Here is a 17,480-nt window from a genome sequence, read left to right as displayed (position 1 = left end):
TGTACCAGCTAAGTGGTGGTTTTGTGCATTTATGAACTTTACCTGTATCCAAAACGTTGTTGCTAAACAATATTCTATATCATAGAACCTTCGCCAACTATTTTACCTTTACAATATTCGTTAATTATGCTTGAGCTATCTTTTTGAAATCTTTTTTCTATTCAATGTTATTGTTATATGTGAATAATTTAACTAAGTGCTCTATATATTCATGTACAAATTTAAGACGTACGTGTCGTTTTATTTTTATTGGTTTCATTTCTTGTGAAATGTATAATAAATATGATCAACCAATCAAATTGATACAGACAAAATATATATACACAAAAGAAATAAAAATAATCAAAAAAGAAAATACCAATAGAAAATTTATCTAATGAATGAAGGTTTCAAGTATAGATAGGTTAACTTTTTAATAACACCAGAAGTCTTTTTGTTCTTTGCAAAGAATAACAACTGAAGTCAATATCCGGTGAGATGCAAAACTAGATATAAGATGAAAATTTATGATCATCCTCTAGAAATCGATCTATATTATAAAAAAAAAATATAGATAAATAGTTTTAAATATCGAAATGATCGAATTATTTTTAAATATCGTAAATTAAGAAAATGTAGGTTGAATAGTATTGTTTAGAATTAATACACAAATGTTAAAAAAAGAAAAGAGTAGGGTTATTGGTATTTTTTGGAGGGTGGAAAGTTGAAGAGGATGTGGGTATAGTTGTAGGAGAGAAAGGTTGGAAATGATAAAAGTTAATCATATTGTACCCAAGATAGAAAGAGAGTAACATTATTTGTGAAATAATAATAATAATAATAATAATGTTATTAATATATTATAGATAGAGAAGACAATAATAAGGTAGTAGAGTGCAGTCATGTTCTGTCAGGTTAGGTGAAATTTATTGCCATTTGTCTTCTAAATTATGGATCCACATCCTCTTCTTCTCAACCCTATACACATTGACATTAATCATAAACAAATACAAAAACACATACCTGCCGTTTTATAAATTAAACTTTGTTATGTTATATTGTGTACTAAACTAATTATGGCTTGGGGATACGTAATAATCACAATAACAAATATATGTGTATATATATATGTGTGAGAAGTGAATTATAAAGTGGGGCCAGCAGCAGGAGGCACCGACTAAGAACATTGGGGGGTGGGAGGTTGCATTAGGGGATTGGAAATATTTCCGAAATGATGGGCATATTTGTTGTTTCCAAGACAACATTTATAATCTGTATTTATTTCCTTCTTTTTTATCATTATCCTTTTAATTCCTCAAACGGAGTTGTTCATGTGCAACTTGGTGGATTTTTATGCCCATGTTGTGTACTACTAATAAAATCTAATCTATCACCACCGAAATTATATAGTAATTAATAGTCAACGACTTTACCGTAATTCTCCTGCTTCGACCTTCCACATCATGGTTTAGTTTTATATGCGCTGAGTAGGAAACACCTAAATTATTAATTGGGCCGGACCACAAGCAATCAAACTGAGCCATTTTAATGGGCCGGCCTGTGAAAATATGGTTTCTTTTTCCTTAGGTTAATGTCTTATGAAGCACAATGACTAAGAACCAAGCCTAACTAGAATCTCTCTCCACTCAATGAAAAGCCCTGTTGTTTCTCTCCCCTCAAAAGGATACATCGCACCAACAGCCCAATAAAGAAGACATTTTGCTTAGCAAAATTATCCTTCCTCCCTATCCTGTAGACCAAAAATAATTCTAGATTTACCTAGTAAGTCATTTGCAAGTGTTTTTCATTGCAACCATTAGTTTTATTTTAGACTAAAAAGTAGACACAAAATTGGATATAATTCAATAATCATCAAACTCGTAGATACTCTTCATTTGTTTGAAGTAAGATTTTGACAACGTTCAAACATTAAACATAATGGCACAAATAATAAAATGAAACAATAAATTAGAATAAACAACCAATAATTACTGTGCCTCACTATCTCAAAACTCTTCCTCTCGGCTCTTACTATATAGTATAAGTTATAAACTTACTCTCTCTATATATATTAGTCCTAAATCTCAACATACACCAACAAACCCCACCTTGTCGCCCCAACCTTACATGCAAAAGCATAAAATCCGCATCAACGTTCCCAATCAAACTGCAGCCTCCTTCCATAGCTGCTCTTTCAATTTCCAGATCTTCCAATAAAGATTGCACAGATTTAAGCCCCCATATTATCTCACAGCTTTGCCTGATCCAAACATTGAAAATATAAAACACAGATGAAACTTTACGCTTTCTTTTTATGATATGTAGTTATTGGGATTTCGGGAAGAGAGCGGGATTAAAGGTTCTCCATACCTGCGAGTAGAGGAAAGTTCCAAGGATTGCAATAGCAGCTCCAATGGCGTTCACAGGTCGGATCGGGGTGTGGAAGATGATAATGGACGACACTATTACGAATATTCTCTTCATTGTGTTTCCCACGCTGAATGTCAATGGTGATATCTGATCAAGAGACATGTAAGACACTTGATTGTACAAGTGATAGAACATACTTTGAGCTCCCAACCACCTGAATTTTACACAAACAAACAAACAATGCCGTTTATTAAGCAACAATGGGTTCAAGTTCACACATTCTATGAATACACCGCAATTTGCAGTCGTTTAGAGTTATGATATCACATCAGATCACATGTAGCAAACAAAAGGACAGTGAATTCCCATATTTTAGATAACGATGGAAATTTGAGATTTGGAGGGATTTGCAGTTACCAAATGAAATTGGGACCAATTTGAGAGAGAGCCTTTTGGAAACCTTCAGCCCACAATTTGGGTCCCTCCACGGCAATGGCGAAAGGAGTAAGAATGAGCAGAGACAACAATGAGAGACAAGCATAGTAATTCATCCCACTCACTGACTTTCCTTTCATCCCTTTCTTTGAGAATATGTTTCTAAATACAAATGCCAAGTTTGAAATCATCGCTCCCGAGAAACCTGAAACACAAACCCCAGTTTTCAATTTATATCAAAATTGAGATCCACAGTTAGTATGCACAGAAGTTTAGAGCTAAGATTCCTCACCAATTATGTTGAAATTGAGCTCAGTAATGGCGGAAAGAGCGCAGCCTCCAATGATTGGGATTAGAGATAAGTAAACAGGCAATGGAAACATCTCACCCAACAAAAACTTAGAGACCAACACACTGAAAGCCGGCTCCCCACTCTTGATTATGTGAGTGAAAGAGACTGCGACCTTGGACATGCTCACAGTTGCTGCAACATGCCCAATCGTATGTGCCACTGCGACCTAGAAAAATAATCGTACAACAAAACAGTAAATTTGATCAGTGATATACAATTCAAGTTTCGAGTGCTCTGTTCTGCAGAACCACAGAACAAACAGATCATCCAGTAAAATAATCCCATATTCCTGATTGTAATGCAGTTCTCTACATTCAAATTCTTCCAAAATAAACGCCCAGATTTGTATATCGAAGAAGATTTAGTCGCAAAATTCATCTTATGAGCTAAGGTTGAAAACAGAGCATCTCATAGTTAATATTATACGTACCGGCAATAGAGAATTCCAGAAATCCAAATCGGTTTTGGGAGCATCGACCATTCGAGTGGCCCATGAAACAAGCATCATGAGCGATCCAGCGGCGAGGGAGAGAGTAGAGGTGAGCCAAGGATAAGGGAAGGCATTAAGAACCTTCTTGTTATAGACATTGAACACAACATTCAAAGCCCACCAAGTGGCGAAATAGAGCCCAATTTTGAGTTTCTGAGTCGTCTGTTCATCAGGAAGCTCAATGTTAATTTGCAGACGTCGCGAATCGGCCTCATAAGCCCTGCACACCGTGGAACGCTCAGATGATTTTGTGGACAAAGAAAGATTTTCAACCGACGAAATGTGAATTGGTTTATTGGTTGAAAGAGATCGGTCGACATGTTTAAGAACACTGCAATCTGGGGACTGCAACGGTAGATTCGGCCTAAGAAGTGGAGATTTTCTGTTGAAATTTTCAGTGGAAGTGAAATTGGAAGATGTAAGCCTCAGCGAAGAGATCATGGTGTAACTGTGAATCTGATATAATGCAAAAGAATCAAACTCAGATGGGATTTTGCAAAATGGATGAAATCGAATTGGAAAAGAATTTGAAGAAGGAGGAAGGATGTTCTTGTTAAGGAAAAAAGTGGGGGAAGAGAGGCGGTTATATATACGATTTTGTGCACAGTGTTAAGCAAATGGAGAACCGTGGGATTTTCTAATTTTCGGAGGGACAATATGGACCGTGTGATTGATCTATTTGCTTTGCTGGCCTATTTGTGAATTTTCGTTTACGGAACCGACCGCTCCTAATTTTTGTAATTTTTTTTTTCTTTCTAATATAATAGGATGAAAATAATAAAATTTTGTAATCTGCTATTTTCTAAACTTACAATAAAATTTAAATTTCCAATATAATCCCCTTCATTCTCTTCACTTAAAGCTAGCATTGTGTTTATAATTTATCCTATATATTATGAATAATATTAATCTATTTTGTTCCAAATAATTTGGGCTTAGAAGATTAATGGCGGTAAAATTTTAAAAATAAAAAATGAAATAGATAAGCGACATAGTATTGTTTTTATGTTATTAAGGTAAAAAAGAATGAGTATTGAATACACCCACTTCTCTAAACAAATAATAATGATAAAAGAAAATGGTGATAAAACAAGGGAGTAGGGGTCAGGGAGAGTGAAATTTGCAAAAGCGGCCCCAAGTTTGGATTTTTATGGTTAGATTGATGGGTGTGGCGTTTGGTGAGAAGGAAGAGACCAAAACAATATAAGTAGAAGTTGGGGTTTGAATTGGCCACTGTGTCTTCAACATTCACCAATTACACACTTAATTTCCCCTTTACCAAATTTGATTAAAACTCAATTCATTTCACAACAAAAACAAATTCCATCCCCAACATGTTTTTCAATTTTAATTAATCGACGGCCCTCCTCCACTTCGTGGAACCCCTCCTCTTTGATATTTCCATTTTCTGGACCCCCCACACAAATCTTTATATATTTCAAAATTAGACAAACCCCATGCAAAAATATTTAAACAAAAAGAAAAATCACAATGGAGTGTCGTTTTCATATATTGGCTGTGTGTTTATTTTCCTGCCCAACAGAGAAGAGTTGAAGAGAAGCCAATATTGAATGAAGAGATTGAAAATTGGGAGTGATTCTTCACCGTAAGTTCCTAAAGTAAGATTCCACATTCAATGATACAAAACGACAACATTGTGGGTTCAATTCACCTCAAAAAAATCTTAACGACCCAGACATAATGCCACATGAACCATTGAAAACCTGCATTGTTCATGTGGGAGGCCCTCTTTCTTTTCAGTCATTTTTTGTTAACTATTGCGCCCCATCATTTCTTTCCAACCAAACCAAATGCTTCAAACTATACTTGGTTTGATGCCAGATCCTTATCACTAATTCAATCTATAAAGTGTTTATATATATAAACAAACATTTTAAAATAGTAGCACTCATAAATTGTGTTTTTTGATGGATGAGTGCCCGAGTCCAAGCCCGCCCGTCCGACCAGACGGCAACAGCGACGCGCGTGTGTGACAGGGTTATGCTATCACCACTAAACTTGGTTTGTAGTCCTCTTGAAAGATAGGAGTTTATATTTCCTCATCCTACTTCAAGATTTATCCATGTGGGACAAACTTGATGGTTTTGCTATTTGGGCCAAGCCCAATAAGTCATTTCCAACAAATATAGACTAAATTCAAAAAAACTTAAAAGGCAAAATGATCTTTTTTAAAAGTTGATTTATTTGTATAAGTACATGATTTAACACAAATTGATTTGAAGTGAAATAATTGAGGGGTGGAAGAAGAGGATGAGAGTTGTGTTCTGTACATAATTTGGTGGAAAGCAGAGCTATTGTGAAACATTGAAGGGACCAACGGTTCTGTACTCCCTCTCACTTGGGTCCCCCAAAAACCAACATTAACGGTTGACATTTTTTTTTAGTGATTGAGGTTTTTATTTTATTATTATTGTTTTCTAAAAATATATATATACTTTAAAGAAACTTTGAAGGGTGCGTGGTTCGACAGAATATTTTAATTTACTTCATCCAATACAAAATAAATAAACAATCAAATAATATATATCAAAGTATATGAACTAAATTTTGTTAATTCTAAATCATATTTATAACTATTATAAGTGTACCGATTTACAATTTTACATAAATCATATCAAACTTATAATCTTATCAACTTATTTAAGGAAAAACATGGAAATTTTTACACATTGATGCAGAAAAAAAAAGTTAGAGAGTTTATTTTTTTCTTAGAGATCGTGATGATGTACTTACAGAGAAATTCTTACCAAAGTCATCTTTTATCCAAGTTTTCCCATCACATTAAGTTGTCTTTTGAGTTGAATGGGTCAAGTCTTTCATTTAGTATGCCTATTTCTTGAATTTTTTAGACTAAACCTCTCGGCTTCATACTCATACTTTTACTTAAGAGGGAGATGGTTGATTTGGTGTGTCCAAGTAGGCATGGTGCCGTCCACTCATCAAATAGAGAAAGTTGGCTTGGAAGTAAGTCGGGTTTTTCCTGGCTCAAAGTCCAATTAACCCTTTTGTCAAGCCCACTTCAGTCTCCTGCCCCCATTGCTTTCTCTTATATATTCGTCAATCGCTTTTATTTTTTATTCTAAAATCCACCCATAACATTCTTAATACATTACTCATACATCAAATTCAACCAACCATTTTATCTATCTTATATTTAAAAAAGTCTACATATGGTCACATTCACCATCAAACTTCATGTCAATAAATTATTCTTATTTTTTAAGAATTGAGTACTAAATTGTGTTTGGGTTGATTTTATTTTTTCTTTTGAAGAAAGAAAATTAATTATACAAAATCTTCACTGTTTTTGTTTGGAATTTTTCAAATATATAGCAAATTTTATTGGATATGAATACGACTCCTAGACATTGATAGATTTTTAAGTATTTTCTAAATATTTTCAGTAGGTTTATTAATTTGCAGTAGTTTTCTTTTTTTTTTTTACATATAAATCTCACTTTTATTTGGAGTTATTTACTACTTTTAGATTCTTCAATAAAATTTCATTTTCAATAAATTTAAATTAGATTTTATTTATACATCTATTTTAAACAATTATTTAATAATTGTAAATTATAAAACAAAGAATATTAAGTTTCATTTTAGTTATTACATCTAAAATGTCATAATTTATTATCTAGTTACCAAACTAAGTATAAGGTTAAAATTTATCCAAAATAATTAAGCGCTTCATATAAAAGTAAAATTTACAATTATTTTAAAAAACTATGATAATTTCGAACAAAGCATTAATGACAAACAAATGTCCGTACAAATTAGTAAAGTAACTATTTTGTCTATAACGAATTAAAATAGTACTTAAACACGATTAAAATAATTGAACATATATAATCAATCAAGAGATTTAATTTAGTTGAATTAAGTAGATCCAAGACATAAATACTAACGAGAGATAGACATAGGAATGTTGGTTAACTTAGATGTTCAATAGAACTAAAAAGTTTACAATCAGTCTCTCTTAATACTATTATTATTCACCAACCTAATGACAAATTCAAAAACAGTATTAACCATTCAAAACCAAAGAGAAAAATTACACAAAAACCTCCATAATTCTAATCTAATAATATCTAAAAAAGCACCAACAGAAACTAAAGTTGAAGAAAAATGTTCTTATTCTAGTTGAAGGTTTGAGTAAATAAAGTCAATGCCCGAACCTCCTCAATTTCTCTCGTTCTCCACATTCTGTCTTTAAAAGCACCGCCACGTTTCAAGGTGCGTTCTTGACTAATTCTCATCTCCTCCTCTTCCTCTACTGCATGCAAAAATTCAATATTTATTATTACTAACTGGGAGAATTATACATGAAATCAATAAGTGTACAATTAATTTGAGGAAGTATATATGGTTACCGTTGTTGAAAAAGGGGGGCGTTTTTGAATCATGGGCTTTCACGCATCACAGCGGCTCTGATTCTCTCAACCGTGCATTTGATGAGACTGTTAACGGTGGCTACTGATCCAATTGAAAGTCTTGCCGTTGGAACTGAATCAACCAGGATTTGAAATGCAACCGTGATGAGTGACCCTCCCGATCCCAGCTCTAGAATTCCGCCGCCGTTGTTTCCTCCTCCGCCGGGTCCGTCTGGAAGTATGGCGAATCCCGACGGTAGAAGCGCCACGTAATCAGGATCGCAACCACTTAGCACGACGTTCATTGCCACGGTGTCCACCGGAGCATAAATAACGTACGATCCCGTTGAGTCCGTGCAGCTTTCTTGTAGTATCAGCATATTGCTCTGGCTCGAATTCGCACTCTACAAAAAAAACATCAAATTTTAGAATTTTCATTAATTTATTGTGTTAACTAATAATTGTTACTAAATGTTTTTGGAAAAAGAATAATTTACTGACATTGACACGAAGCAAGGAGACACAATTCCCTGAGTGACGGCCGTTGGCTATGTGCGCCATTTCCTGAACTAATCCACCATTTGACAGAATATCCCACTGAAAAAATATTGCAAATATTTCAATACTTTGTTTACTTAACGATTGTTAAGATGTTTATATGTATGTTATGTACGTACGTACCTCGCTCCGAGATTTCTCTTTTCGAAGAAAATCAAAAACAACCTTAGGTGAAACCGGAATCCAAAAAGACGTGGCGGCGCTCAACACAACACCCGGTGGTCGTCCTGGTTCGTCGGTGCTCTTCCTCGTCACAACACGTACTTCATCGCCAGCTGCAGCGGGTAATGCCGTCCAAGCGTGTACACTGGACGCACCAACACCGGCGCAGAAGCTCGTCACCATTCTCTCTGCTAGCTTCAGCATACTCTTCCTCCCTTCAATACTTGAGATCACTGGATTTAAATTATATCAAATTAGTGGGAATCATGGGGGAAAAACCGGGGGAAACAGAAGAATGAAGAAAGTAAAGTAGTACCGCGTAAATCGCCGGTGGGAATGGTGGTGGCGATTGAAGTAGCGAAACGCTCAGATTGGCGATCTAAGGTAGCAACCCATCGCTTAGCCCCGAAAGCGAGGCCGGAATTAACAAGAGTCCGGTACATTGTGGGGACGCCGGTTTCGTCGACCTCTACATGTTCGACCCAAGTGATCTGAAGAATAAATCAATCCAAAGTTAAACAAAGATCAGAATTGAGATGATGTTGAATGAAAGGGTTGTCAAAGAGAGAATGAGTTTTGTAACCTTGGAATAACCATTGGGTAATTCTTGAATTAAGCAACCAGAGGGTTTCCTTCGGGTATTTGGGATGGGAGAAGGGCGCAAGGTGTCTAAGGAAACATCAGCCACTGCCCATGAACCATCAGTTTGTTGTTTGCAGTATCTTACGAAATAGTTTTCACGAGTTGGAACAAGTGGCGATGGGACTTGAAATTCAGCGCTCATCTGTTCGATCGTTTAATACAAAACCCATCAATTTTTATAACAAACTTTCGATTATATTTTTATTTTATTCATATACATCGTCGTCTAAGTTTTTGAATTCTTTTCAAAATCAACCAAATCAAAGTCAATTTTTTTCAAAAGATATATTTTTTTTTCAAATTAACTATGAATTCAAATGTCTATATAGAAAATATAAAAAACCCACAAGTAAAAAATGTGTTTATACTTTACATTGATTACAATTATTTAGTCCTTTGAAGTTTAATGTGTGATGAATTGGCTCCCTTTGTTTTTAGATTTGTAATGATTAAGTAATCTTTTTGTGAAATTTTTATATTATTTATTATGTACCATAGGTGGGGGAGTGAGATAGGGTTTAGTTTGAGTACCACATGCAAGGCCCCATTGAAGTTTCCAGATAAGCCAGGCGAAAGAATTTCCACAGTGGATGCTCTCGAAACAATGCCGCAAAACACAGTCGACCATTGCGTCTAAAAAACACAAACACAAACAAAATTATTAATATCAATACTAATTTACGCATAACTAATAGTTATTCAAAGAAAAATGGAATTAAACGTACAGCATCCATAAAAATATCCACCAACTTCATATGGTTCATGAACACAACAGCTGAAACTCGTGAAGCTTCGGTTCTAAACCCCATGGGCTTTCCCACAATTCCCCCTCCGAAACTCCTCAAATACTCCGCTTCATTAAGAACCACTTCCCCTGATGACTTCCCATCTCCCGCAACCCACAATGGCTCCCCTCCCTGAGCCATTCTCCTCAATTCCTCCATCCCCGATACCGCCAGCTCCACGATCACCGGCTTCTCACCTTCCGAAGGCCTCGATATCGACCGGAAAAAGTCCGCTGCTCCATACATTTCCCCTACGAATCCCGACGACTGTGGACCGAAGTTTGTGATGCCCAAGTCTAAAGATCGCGTTGGAGCATTTGTTGGAAGCTGGTAGTATGGCTTTGTGCATTTTGAGCCATATCCACTCATTCGCTCGATCTGTCTCGTATATTATCATCAATGGAATCTCAAAATGAGCATGTAAATTGAAACACTCCCAAACAAAAATTAGGGTAGTTTTGTTGATGATTTTAGAATTCATGATTTTGATCCAACCGGTTTATGGATTGTTTGGAAGTGAAATTGAGACAGTCAAAATCCTTTTTTCTTTGCCAAAATCACTTTTTTCTTAAAACAATGGTATTTGGTACTAAGCTAAAATTGTTTTAAATCTAAAATCATTTCATGTGTTAGTTCATAAGGTGATTCTTTTGTGTTAACCATTATAAATAAAGTAAATCTATATGTTGATATTGTGATGTGTGTTAATTAAATATCCTCATACTTCAACAAATAATGATCAAAACTTCAAAAAAAAAAAAAAAATTTAGAGTCAACAATTCAAGAAAATCTCTTATCTTTTTGTAATGATGTGTAATTTATAGCACTTACAAAAATAAATTGACAGTGTAACAAAATTTAATATGTTTTTTTTGGGTGGAAGCAAAAAGTAAAGTACGAAAATATTTAATGGACTAAAATGTGAATTAAAAATTTATGACAAGAGGCGGAAAAGGACACAGTGATATAAATTCACAACAATCATAAAAATCTCTATTTCCTAATTTCGGGTAATTATGATCTTACCCACAGCCACTGCAGTACTCCTCACTGCCAATTATTATCACATTTAATTTTGTGAAAATAGAAAGTCTGATTTTAATATAATTATTATTTCATTCTTTCTCTCTAAAAAATTTTATATTTTATATCCACTTTTAACCCTAATTTCTCTTTCCCTAAATTCAAAACCTTATCTTTAATTTTACTTTTTTAAATATTAAATTTACTTTTTTTATGTTAACTACCAATGTTGTAATATTCTACATTTTTACACTCACATCTCCTGTCTAATAATGATAACTTTGACTCTTCAAGTCAACTAAGTTCAAATAATTACGTTGTAAAAAAAAAAATTAATTGAAGTTCACAGGAGATTATTGCAAACTAATCTAATCAAGAGTTGAAAATGTATAAATAATGAAGCTTAAGGACTAAATTTTATAATATTTTGAAATCAAGAGAGAAAATAAAAACCGAACCTAAAACCTATCAACTTCAAATATATATATATATATATATATATATTATTTCCTTATTTTATTGTTGAACAATATGTGAAATAAGAGTTGAATTGTGACCACTCATCACACCCACCTATACAGACACAATGCAATGCTTGACTACTTTTTTTAAAAAAAGAAAAAAGAAAAAAAAAAAGAAGGGAAATAAAGGAAAATTACAAGAATAGATTTGGTGAAATGGAATAAATACGTAAATATGGTAGTCGTTGGAGAGGTATGTGTTGAGAAAAATATGAAACTGGAATGGGCCAAACAATAAACTCGCCGTATATGTTAATTGTGAATAATAAATTTAGTATTGAATGTGTGGTTGCTTGCAATGCTATAGTTTTTTCTCCACTCGTATCTATCCAAAAAGATCTTATAAGTATCTGTTACAATTAAAAATGTCTGGGTTCAGTCATAAAATAACTACGAACTACATACCAACCCAAACCAGATATCCATGTCATTTTCTTTTTCTTTCAAAAAAGAAACAAAGAAAGAAAGAAAGTTATTGAACACTAATCTGAATATGGTGGATTGTTACTTTTTTAGCTTACTTCTTGCAGTATAGCTATTTATAACCTATTTTAAGTTATTAAAAAAAAAAAGTATGTATATATATATATATTGAAATAAAGAAAAAAGAGAAATAGTAGTAATAGTAATAAGAGTATGACCTCATCTCGCAAGCGGGAATTCTCAATGCGTAAATGTTGGTCGTCAAAGGACATTTCGCCGAGTGCAGTGGAGGAAGATCCGCAGTTAGGGCAAGTTGAATGAGCGAATGCTTCTCTATAACGTATATTCTCAGCACGAAGTTTCTCATTTTCGGCCTTCAGTATTGCGTTTTCATGTCTCTCGTGTTGAGCCTTCTCTCGTTCAAATTAACACAACCACAGTTAAACATTCCCATTTCCAAGTTTTGGGTCATAAGGTCACAGATTTGAGTTTTTTTTTTTCTCTTTTAATTTACTTCCTAAGTTTCAACATTTACTTTTTAAAACTTAGATTTTTATTAAATATTCACGATTCATCTAATTTACTTTAATTATAGAGTGAATTTTTTAATTTAATTTTAATAGAAATGAACAAGAATGAAACTTAATTAATAGACGCTTACTTAACATTTAAGATGAAAAAAGAGTGTTTACTGAAAAACTCATATTAAAAAATATAGATCTCTATATTAGAAACCAAATTGAGACAAATCTCAAGTGTAAAGTTATAACATTTTCAATCTTTAGAAACTAAATCCAAAAGTTTAGGAAGTATAGAAAAATGTGTGATTCCTCCAAAATAAAATATTAAATAGATTTGTATGGTCACCTTCATTTGTGTGCGTTTGTTTTGAAACCAAAACTTGACTTGCAATGGCTCCAACCCCAGCTCACGACTCAGCTCCATTCTCTGCTTATCATCTGGGTGAGGACATTCCTTAAAGAATCTGACAAATGAAACAAAAAAATAACATTGAGATTTTTATCCGTTTAACTGAAGGAAAAAAAGGAAAAAAAAAAAAAAGGATAGGTGTAGTCCAGACGACTTACGCTTCCATTTCTTGGATTTGATGTTGTGTATGACGATTGTAACGTTTCTTTTTAGAACGTTGTTGTTGTTGGTCAATTCCACAAGCAGATTCCAAGATTTCTGCACCTGATTTGTTGTCAAAATCATCGTCTCTCATATTTTCCAACTCTTCAAGCATATGATGGTGAGTAGTATCAAACATATCTGGATCGAACATCTTCACTTCCTGAGTTTGGCTTCTTTATTATTTGATATGAAATCCCTACCAATCAGAAGAACTTCAATTCATTATTATTACAATAAATAATACCTCCTTTCCAAGCCTTCACCCAAAAAACACAACAACAAAAGCATGCACGCACTTCTTCGTCAGTGAGAAACTAAAAAACACAACATTGATTTTTCATCGTGTATGTTAATCATTTGTAAGTTTTGTGTCCGATCATTTTGTACGAAAATGGTGCCTGAATCAGTACCTAGTTTGTAAGGAACCGCAGTCCTATATATTTCTTTTTCTTTTTCTTTTCTTTTTCTTTTTATTTGGGGGGTAGTCTACATTGAAAACAAAGTCCTTCAACAAAATTAATACAATTGCAAACTAATCAACGTCATGGGAAACTGTGCCTCTTAATTACAAATCATATCAACATCCATAACATTATTTATTATCCACCGTATTTAAAGCTCCACTCATCTTCATATCATACTAATTACGTAGTAGAAAAAGAGTTTTACAAATTAGTAAGAGAAGTTCAAGAAATACTATTTTTAGTACTTTAGCTTAAAATGCATTCTTCCCTAATAGAATATAAATAAAAATATATTGCCAATATATTAATATTATAAATATAACAAAATTAATTTCATTTCATACATGTCTATTTAAGTCTACGGTCGCTAGCCTCTTGTTAAGATAGAAAGTAAATTTGAAAACGACACACTTTCTTTTTATATATATATATATATATATAAAAGTTTACGCAAAGATGATGAGTAGTATATCACATACAAATAATTTTTAAAAATACATAAGAACAAAAACATTGCATGTGATAAACATTAATTGAACAACTATAGGGTGAGCTACACAAGAATGAGTGCAATCACATTTGTGTTAAATGTACTCATTGATCTCTTTATAACAGAATAGTAATAAAATTTGATGATGGAGATGAATAAATAGAAATGATAAAGAGAAGTAAGTTTTTGGGTAGGAAAGAAAATATTAAACAATGAAGAAAACAAAGAAGAAGAAAGAAGTTTACCTGGTTGGATTGGCGCAGAAAAATAGGAAAAGAAGGGTTAAGGGAAAGGGAGAATCATAGTGGAATAGAATAAAGAACCAAAAGAAAAAAGAAGAAAGAGTGGATTTTTATGAAAGGGATTGGGGTTTGGGATTATAAAGAAATGAATAAAAATAATAAGGTGGGATAGGAATGTTTGGAAGTGAGGAGAAGGGTTGTAAGTTAATAGGCAGAGGGACTGAAGGGATGAAAGAAGAAAGAAACACAAAAGGGAAAAATGGATAGGAAACGATAAGAAAACGTAAGTCTGACTGTGAATTTGGGAAGAAAGAATAATAATATAAGAGAGATATGGGAAAGAAAAAAAGAAGTTGGAGGTAATTTTTAGTTATAGAAGAAAGAGCATCGCCGGAATGAGACCAGGTTGTATAAGTAATCATCAAACAAACCTCTGTACTGTGTGTGTGTGCGGGCTCAGACAAAAAGCTGATACCCACATTGCTAATAACCATCAACAAACCCAACCACACAACCTTTTCATAAATATTGCATTAATTCAACCCTATTACTTTTAAAATATACATAACATACATACATACGTGTATATAAGTCGCAGTACGTAGTGTATATAGGCGTATTTTAATTTTCTAATGATTATATGAGAATTTTGAACACCGAAACATATGTTGTCGAACTTTGTTTGGAAGAAATAACATGTCACATCATGAAAATGAAGTTACTTGAATATCCAAATCAGTAATGATTTTTTGTGTATAAATGAATGTTCCATAACTTTGGCTAGAAAATAAAAAAATTAATGTAGAACTAATTTTTTTCTTTTTAACAGCTGTTTCACCTTTTAGAATGAAAATACTTTATTCAAAACCAATTATCATCTTTGGACAACATTTCAATACTCTTAGTTAAGTTATCAATTAAGTCTATAACAAACCTTTACAAATAATTGCAATATAGTAATTACCTATCGTTATTAAACTCATACCAAATCAATTGTCTCAATTTTGCTATATATGTACGTTTTTTTTTTAATTGTGCTAGATTCATTAATATGTTAGAAATGTGGAAGGGATTTTCTTTAATGTAATGTTGACCTAATCTTGTTAAGATAATACCTAAGTAAGTTAATGTTAACTTATTTCTCGCATCAAACTAATGAGTTTGTTTGTTTTTGTTTTTCCTTGACATAATGAGGTAATAATACAAATGAATTGTCTTTTTCTTTTTTCTCTGTGTGTATGAAGATTGAAAGGTATTTATCTACAACCTTAAAATCAAAGGAAAAGGAATGGTTGTATTTATTTGCAATACAGTAGTGAATAAGTGGAGAGCAAAGGGGGCCTAGAGTGACAATACCATTTCCATATGTTATCTGCTAGGGGGTGGGGATACCCAAATTGCATGAAAGGTAATTTTCCCACATTTTTCATTCAAATCAAAACACAGTTGGGTTTTCCTTTTCCATTTAATTCTACGAAATAAAAAGAGCAAAAAATTGAATTTTGAATTACGATTATCATGTGTAGAAGGAAAAGGATAAAGAGATAAAAAAAAAAAAAAAAAAAGAATAAAGAATTGAATAAATAGAGTTTTGTTTCGGGGCCATATAATAAAGAAAAAGTATGAAATAGCAATAAATAGGGGAAAAGGAGGGGGCAGAGGAAGAGATATAGATGAGAGAAGAGAAATGGTGAGATAAAAAAATGAAATTAAGAAAAAGAGAGAAGAAAAGGGGTGTGTGAGTTGGAAATGTGAGGACAGAATAAAGCAAGGTTGGTGAGATTTGCAGAGAGGGTATTAAGAAGGAGGAAATTGCATTTAATGGTCACTGAAGAAAGGATTTATGGAATAAATAAAAAGAGAGAGAAAGAAAAGGGTTTTAAATTTGGGGTATGGTGAAAAGAATTACTGCTTACTTTACTACCCTCAACTTCTCTCACAATGTCCAGTGTAAATTTGCTGCTAGACCCACATTAAATATTTACTTGCAAATAAACCCTCCCCCCCCCCCCACACTCACCTCATTTATATTAATCCTTCCCCATCCCCTCTTTCTCTTCACCACGAAAACGGCCTCTCAATTCGGATATGCTTTAACAACTACTACTCTCTTTTCCGCATTCAATTCCTCTTTTCTTTTCTTTTCTTTTCTTTTCTAAATTCTAATTTAAGTCACTCATCAACACACACTAAAATGTTTCTAATCCTACCACACCCCATCAAACCATTTCTTCATTCCAATCTTTCCTTCAACAATAATTTTACTCTTATAAAAATTAATTTTACTTTTTAATACAACCATCCCAAACATGACATCAAACTTAAAGCTATATTCATTTACACAAACAAACAAACAAAAGAAAAAAAAAAAAATTGATCATCACAATAAGATTCGGATGATTCAAACCTAAACTTTTTAGCCAAACTTACAGATTGGATAAACTATGTGTATGGTCAAGTGAAGCCCTGTATGATAATGGTATATTATATGTTATTGTGGGGGATATTTTTAATCATAAATAGATAGATTGTTGATTATTACTACTATTATTATTATTGATGCAAAAAAGACGTGGGGCTTTGGAAATTAGTTATGTATTTGATCATCAAATATATATATGTTGAACAGGAAATTTTGACCAATTAAATCACGCCACGTCATCACAGCAAAATTGAGATAATTATAATTTGATTGGATTTAGGTAGTCAAGTTTTCTCATACCCAACCTAGTTCAAGGCCCTAAAAAAATTGGGCCAAAGAAATAATGGACCCGAGCTTGCGCAAATAAGTGGGTCGAGTTCGAGCCCACCAAGCAAATGGATCCAAGCCCAAACCGATCGAGCAAATGGGTCCGAGCCTAAGCCTGTCAAGAAAACAGGTCCAAGCTCAAGCCCAACAAGCAGATGGGTCCAAGCCCAAACCCAACAAGCAGATGGGCCCAGGCCTAAGCCCGCCCAACAAGCAAATCGGCCCAAGCCCACCTAAAGCCCATCGAGATTCTCTATAAATAGAGAC

At 33.4% G+C, this 17,480-nt stretch overlaps 2 protein-coding genes across 2 annotated transcripts; both read right to left on the bottom strand.

Annotated features, from left to right (window-relative positions):
• Positions 1–1,837: 1,837 nt before the first annotated feature.
• LOC103484598 (glucose-6-phosphate/phosphate translocator 2, chloroplastic) lies at positions 1,838–4,218 on the bottom strand. The gene is made up of 5 exons (XM_008441749.3): positions 3,567–4,218; positions 3,077–3,302; positions 2,767–2,989; positions 2,350–2,563; positions 1,838–2,239 (listed from the first exon to the last, which is right to left on the bottom strand). Exons 1-5 carry the CDS (start codon positions 4,065–4,067, stop codon positions 2,228–2,230), a joined length of 1,176 nt encoding a protein of 391 aa, XP_008439971.2. The 5' UTR covers positions 4,068–4,218; the 3' UTR covers positions 1,838–2,227.
• Positions 4,219–7,563: 3,345 nt separating this feature from the next.
• Positions 7,564–14,904, bottom strand: LOC103484597 (homeobox-leucine zipper protein PROTODERMAL FACTOR 2). The gene is made up of 12 exons (XM_008441746.3): positions 14,468–14,904; positions 13,223–13,464; positions 13,002–13,119; positions 12,353–12,544; positions 10,108–10,545; positions 9,914–10,015; positions 9,324–9,524; positions 9,057–9,231; positions 8,702–8,973; positions 8,522–8,617; positions 8,021–8,424; positions 7,564–7,923 (listed from the first exon to the last, which is right to left on the bottom strand). The coding sequence occupies exons 2-11, from the start codon at positions 13,417–13,419 to the stop codon at positions 8,050–8,052; spliced, it is 2,166 nt and encodes a 721-aa protein (XP_008439968.1). The 5' UTR covers positions 13,420–13,464; positions 14,468–14,904; the 3' UTR covers positions 7,564–7,923; positions 8,021–8,049.
• Between the last annotated feature and the right edge of the window lie 2,576 nt (positions 14,905–17,480).

The sequence above is a fragment of the Cucumis melo genome, chromosome 8, assembly GCF_025177605.1.
Source record: "Cucumis melo cultivar AY chromosome 8, USDA_Cmelo_AY_1.0, whole genome shotgun sequence".
Taxonomy (NCBI): Eukaryota; Viridiplantae; Streptophyta; class Magnoliopsida; order Cucurbitales; family Cucurbitaceae; genus Cucumis; species Cucumis melo.
This window is presented reverse-complemented; position numbering and strand designations above follow the sequence as displayed.

Bases quoted from the DNA above. Each gene is read 5' to 3' on its own strand.
- LOC103484598 (XM_008441749.3), bottom strand. From the start codon at position 4,067: ATGATCTCTTCGCTGAGGCTTACATCTTCCAATTTCACTTCCACTGAA. The intron at 3,303-3,566 runs GTACGTATAATA...TTATTTTTCTAG, and splicing joins TCTGGAATTCTCTATTGCCG to GTCGCAGTGGCACATACGAT. The intron at 2,990-3,076 runs GTGAGGAATCTT...TTTGTGTTTCAG, and splicing joins GCTCAATTTCAACATAATTG to GTTTCTCGGGAGCGATGATT.
- LOC103484597 (XM_008441746.3), bottom strand. From the start codon at position 13,419: ATGTTCGATCCAGATATGTTTGATACTACTCACCATCATATGCTTGAA. The intron at 12,545-13,001 runs GTGACCATACAA...GAACGAGAGAAG, and splicing joins ACAAACGCACACAAATGAAG to GCTCAACACGAGAGACATGA. The intron at 8,974-9,056 runs GTACTACTTTAC...ATTTAAATCCAG, and splicing joins TCCCACCGGCGATTTACGCG to TGATCTCAAGTATTGAAGGG.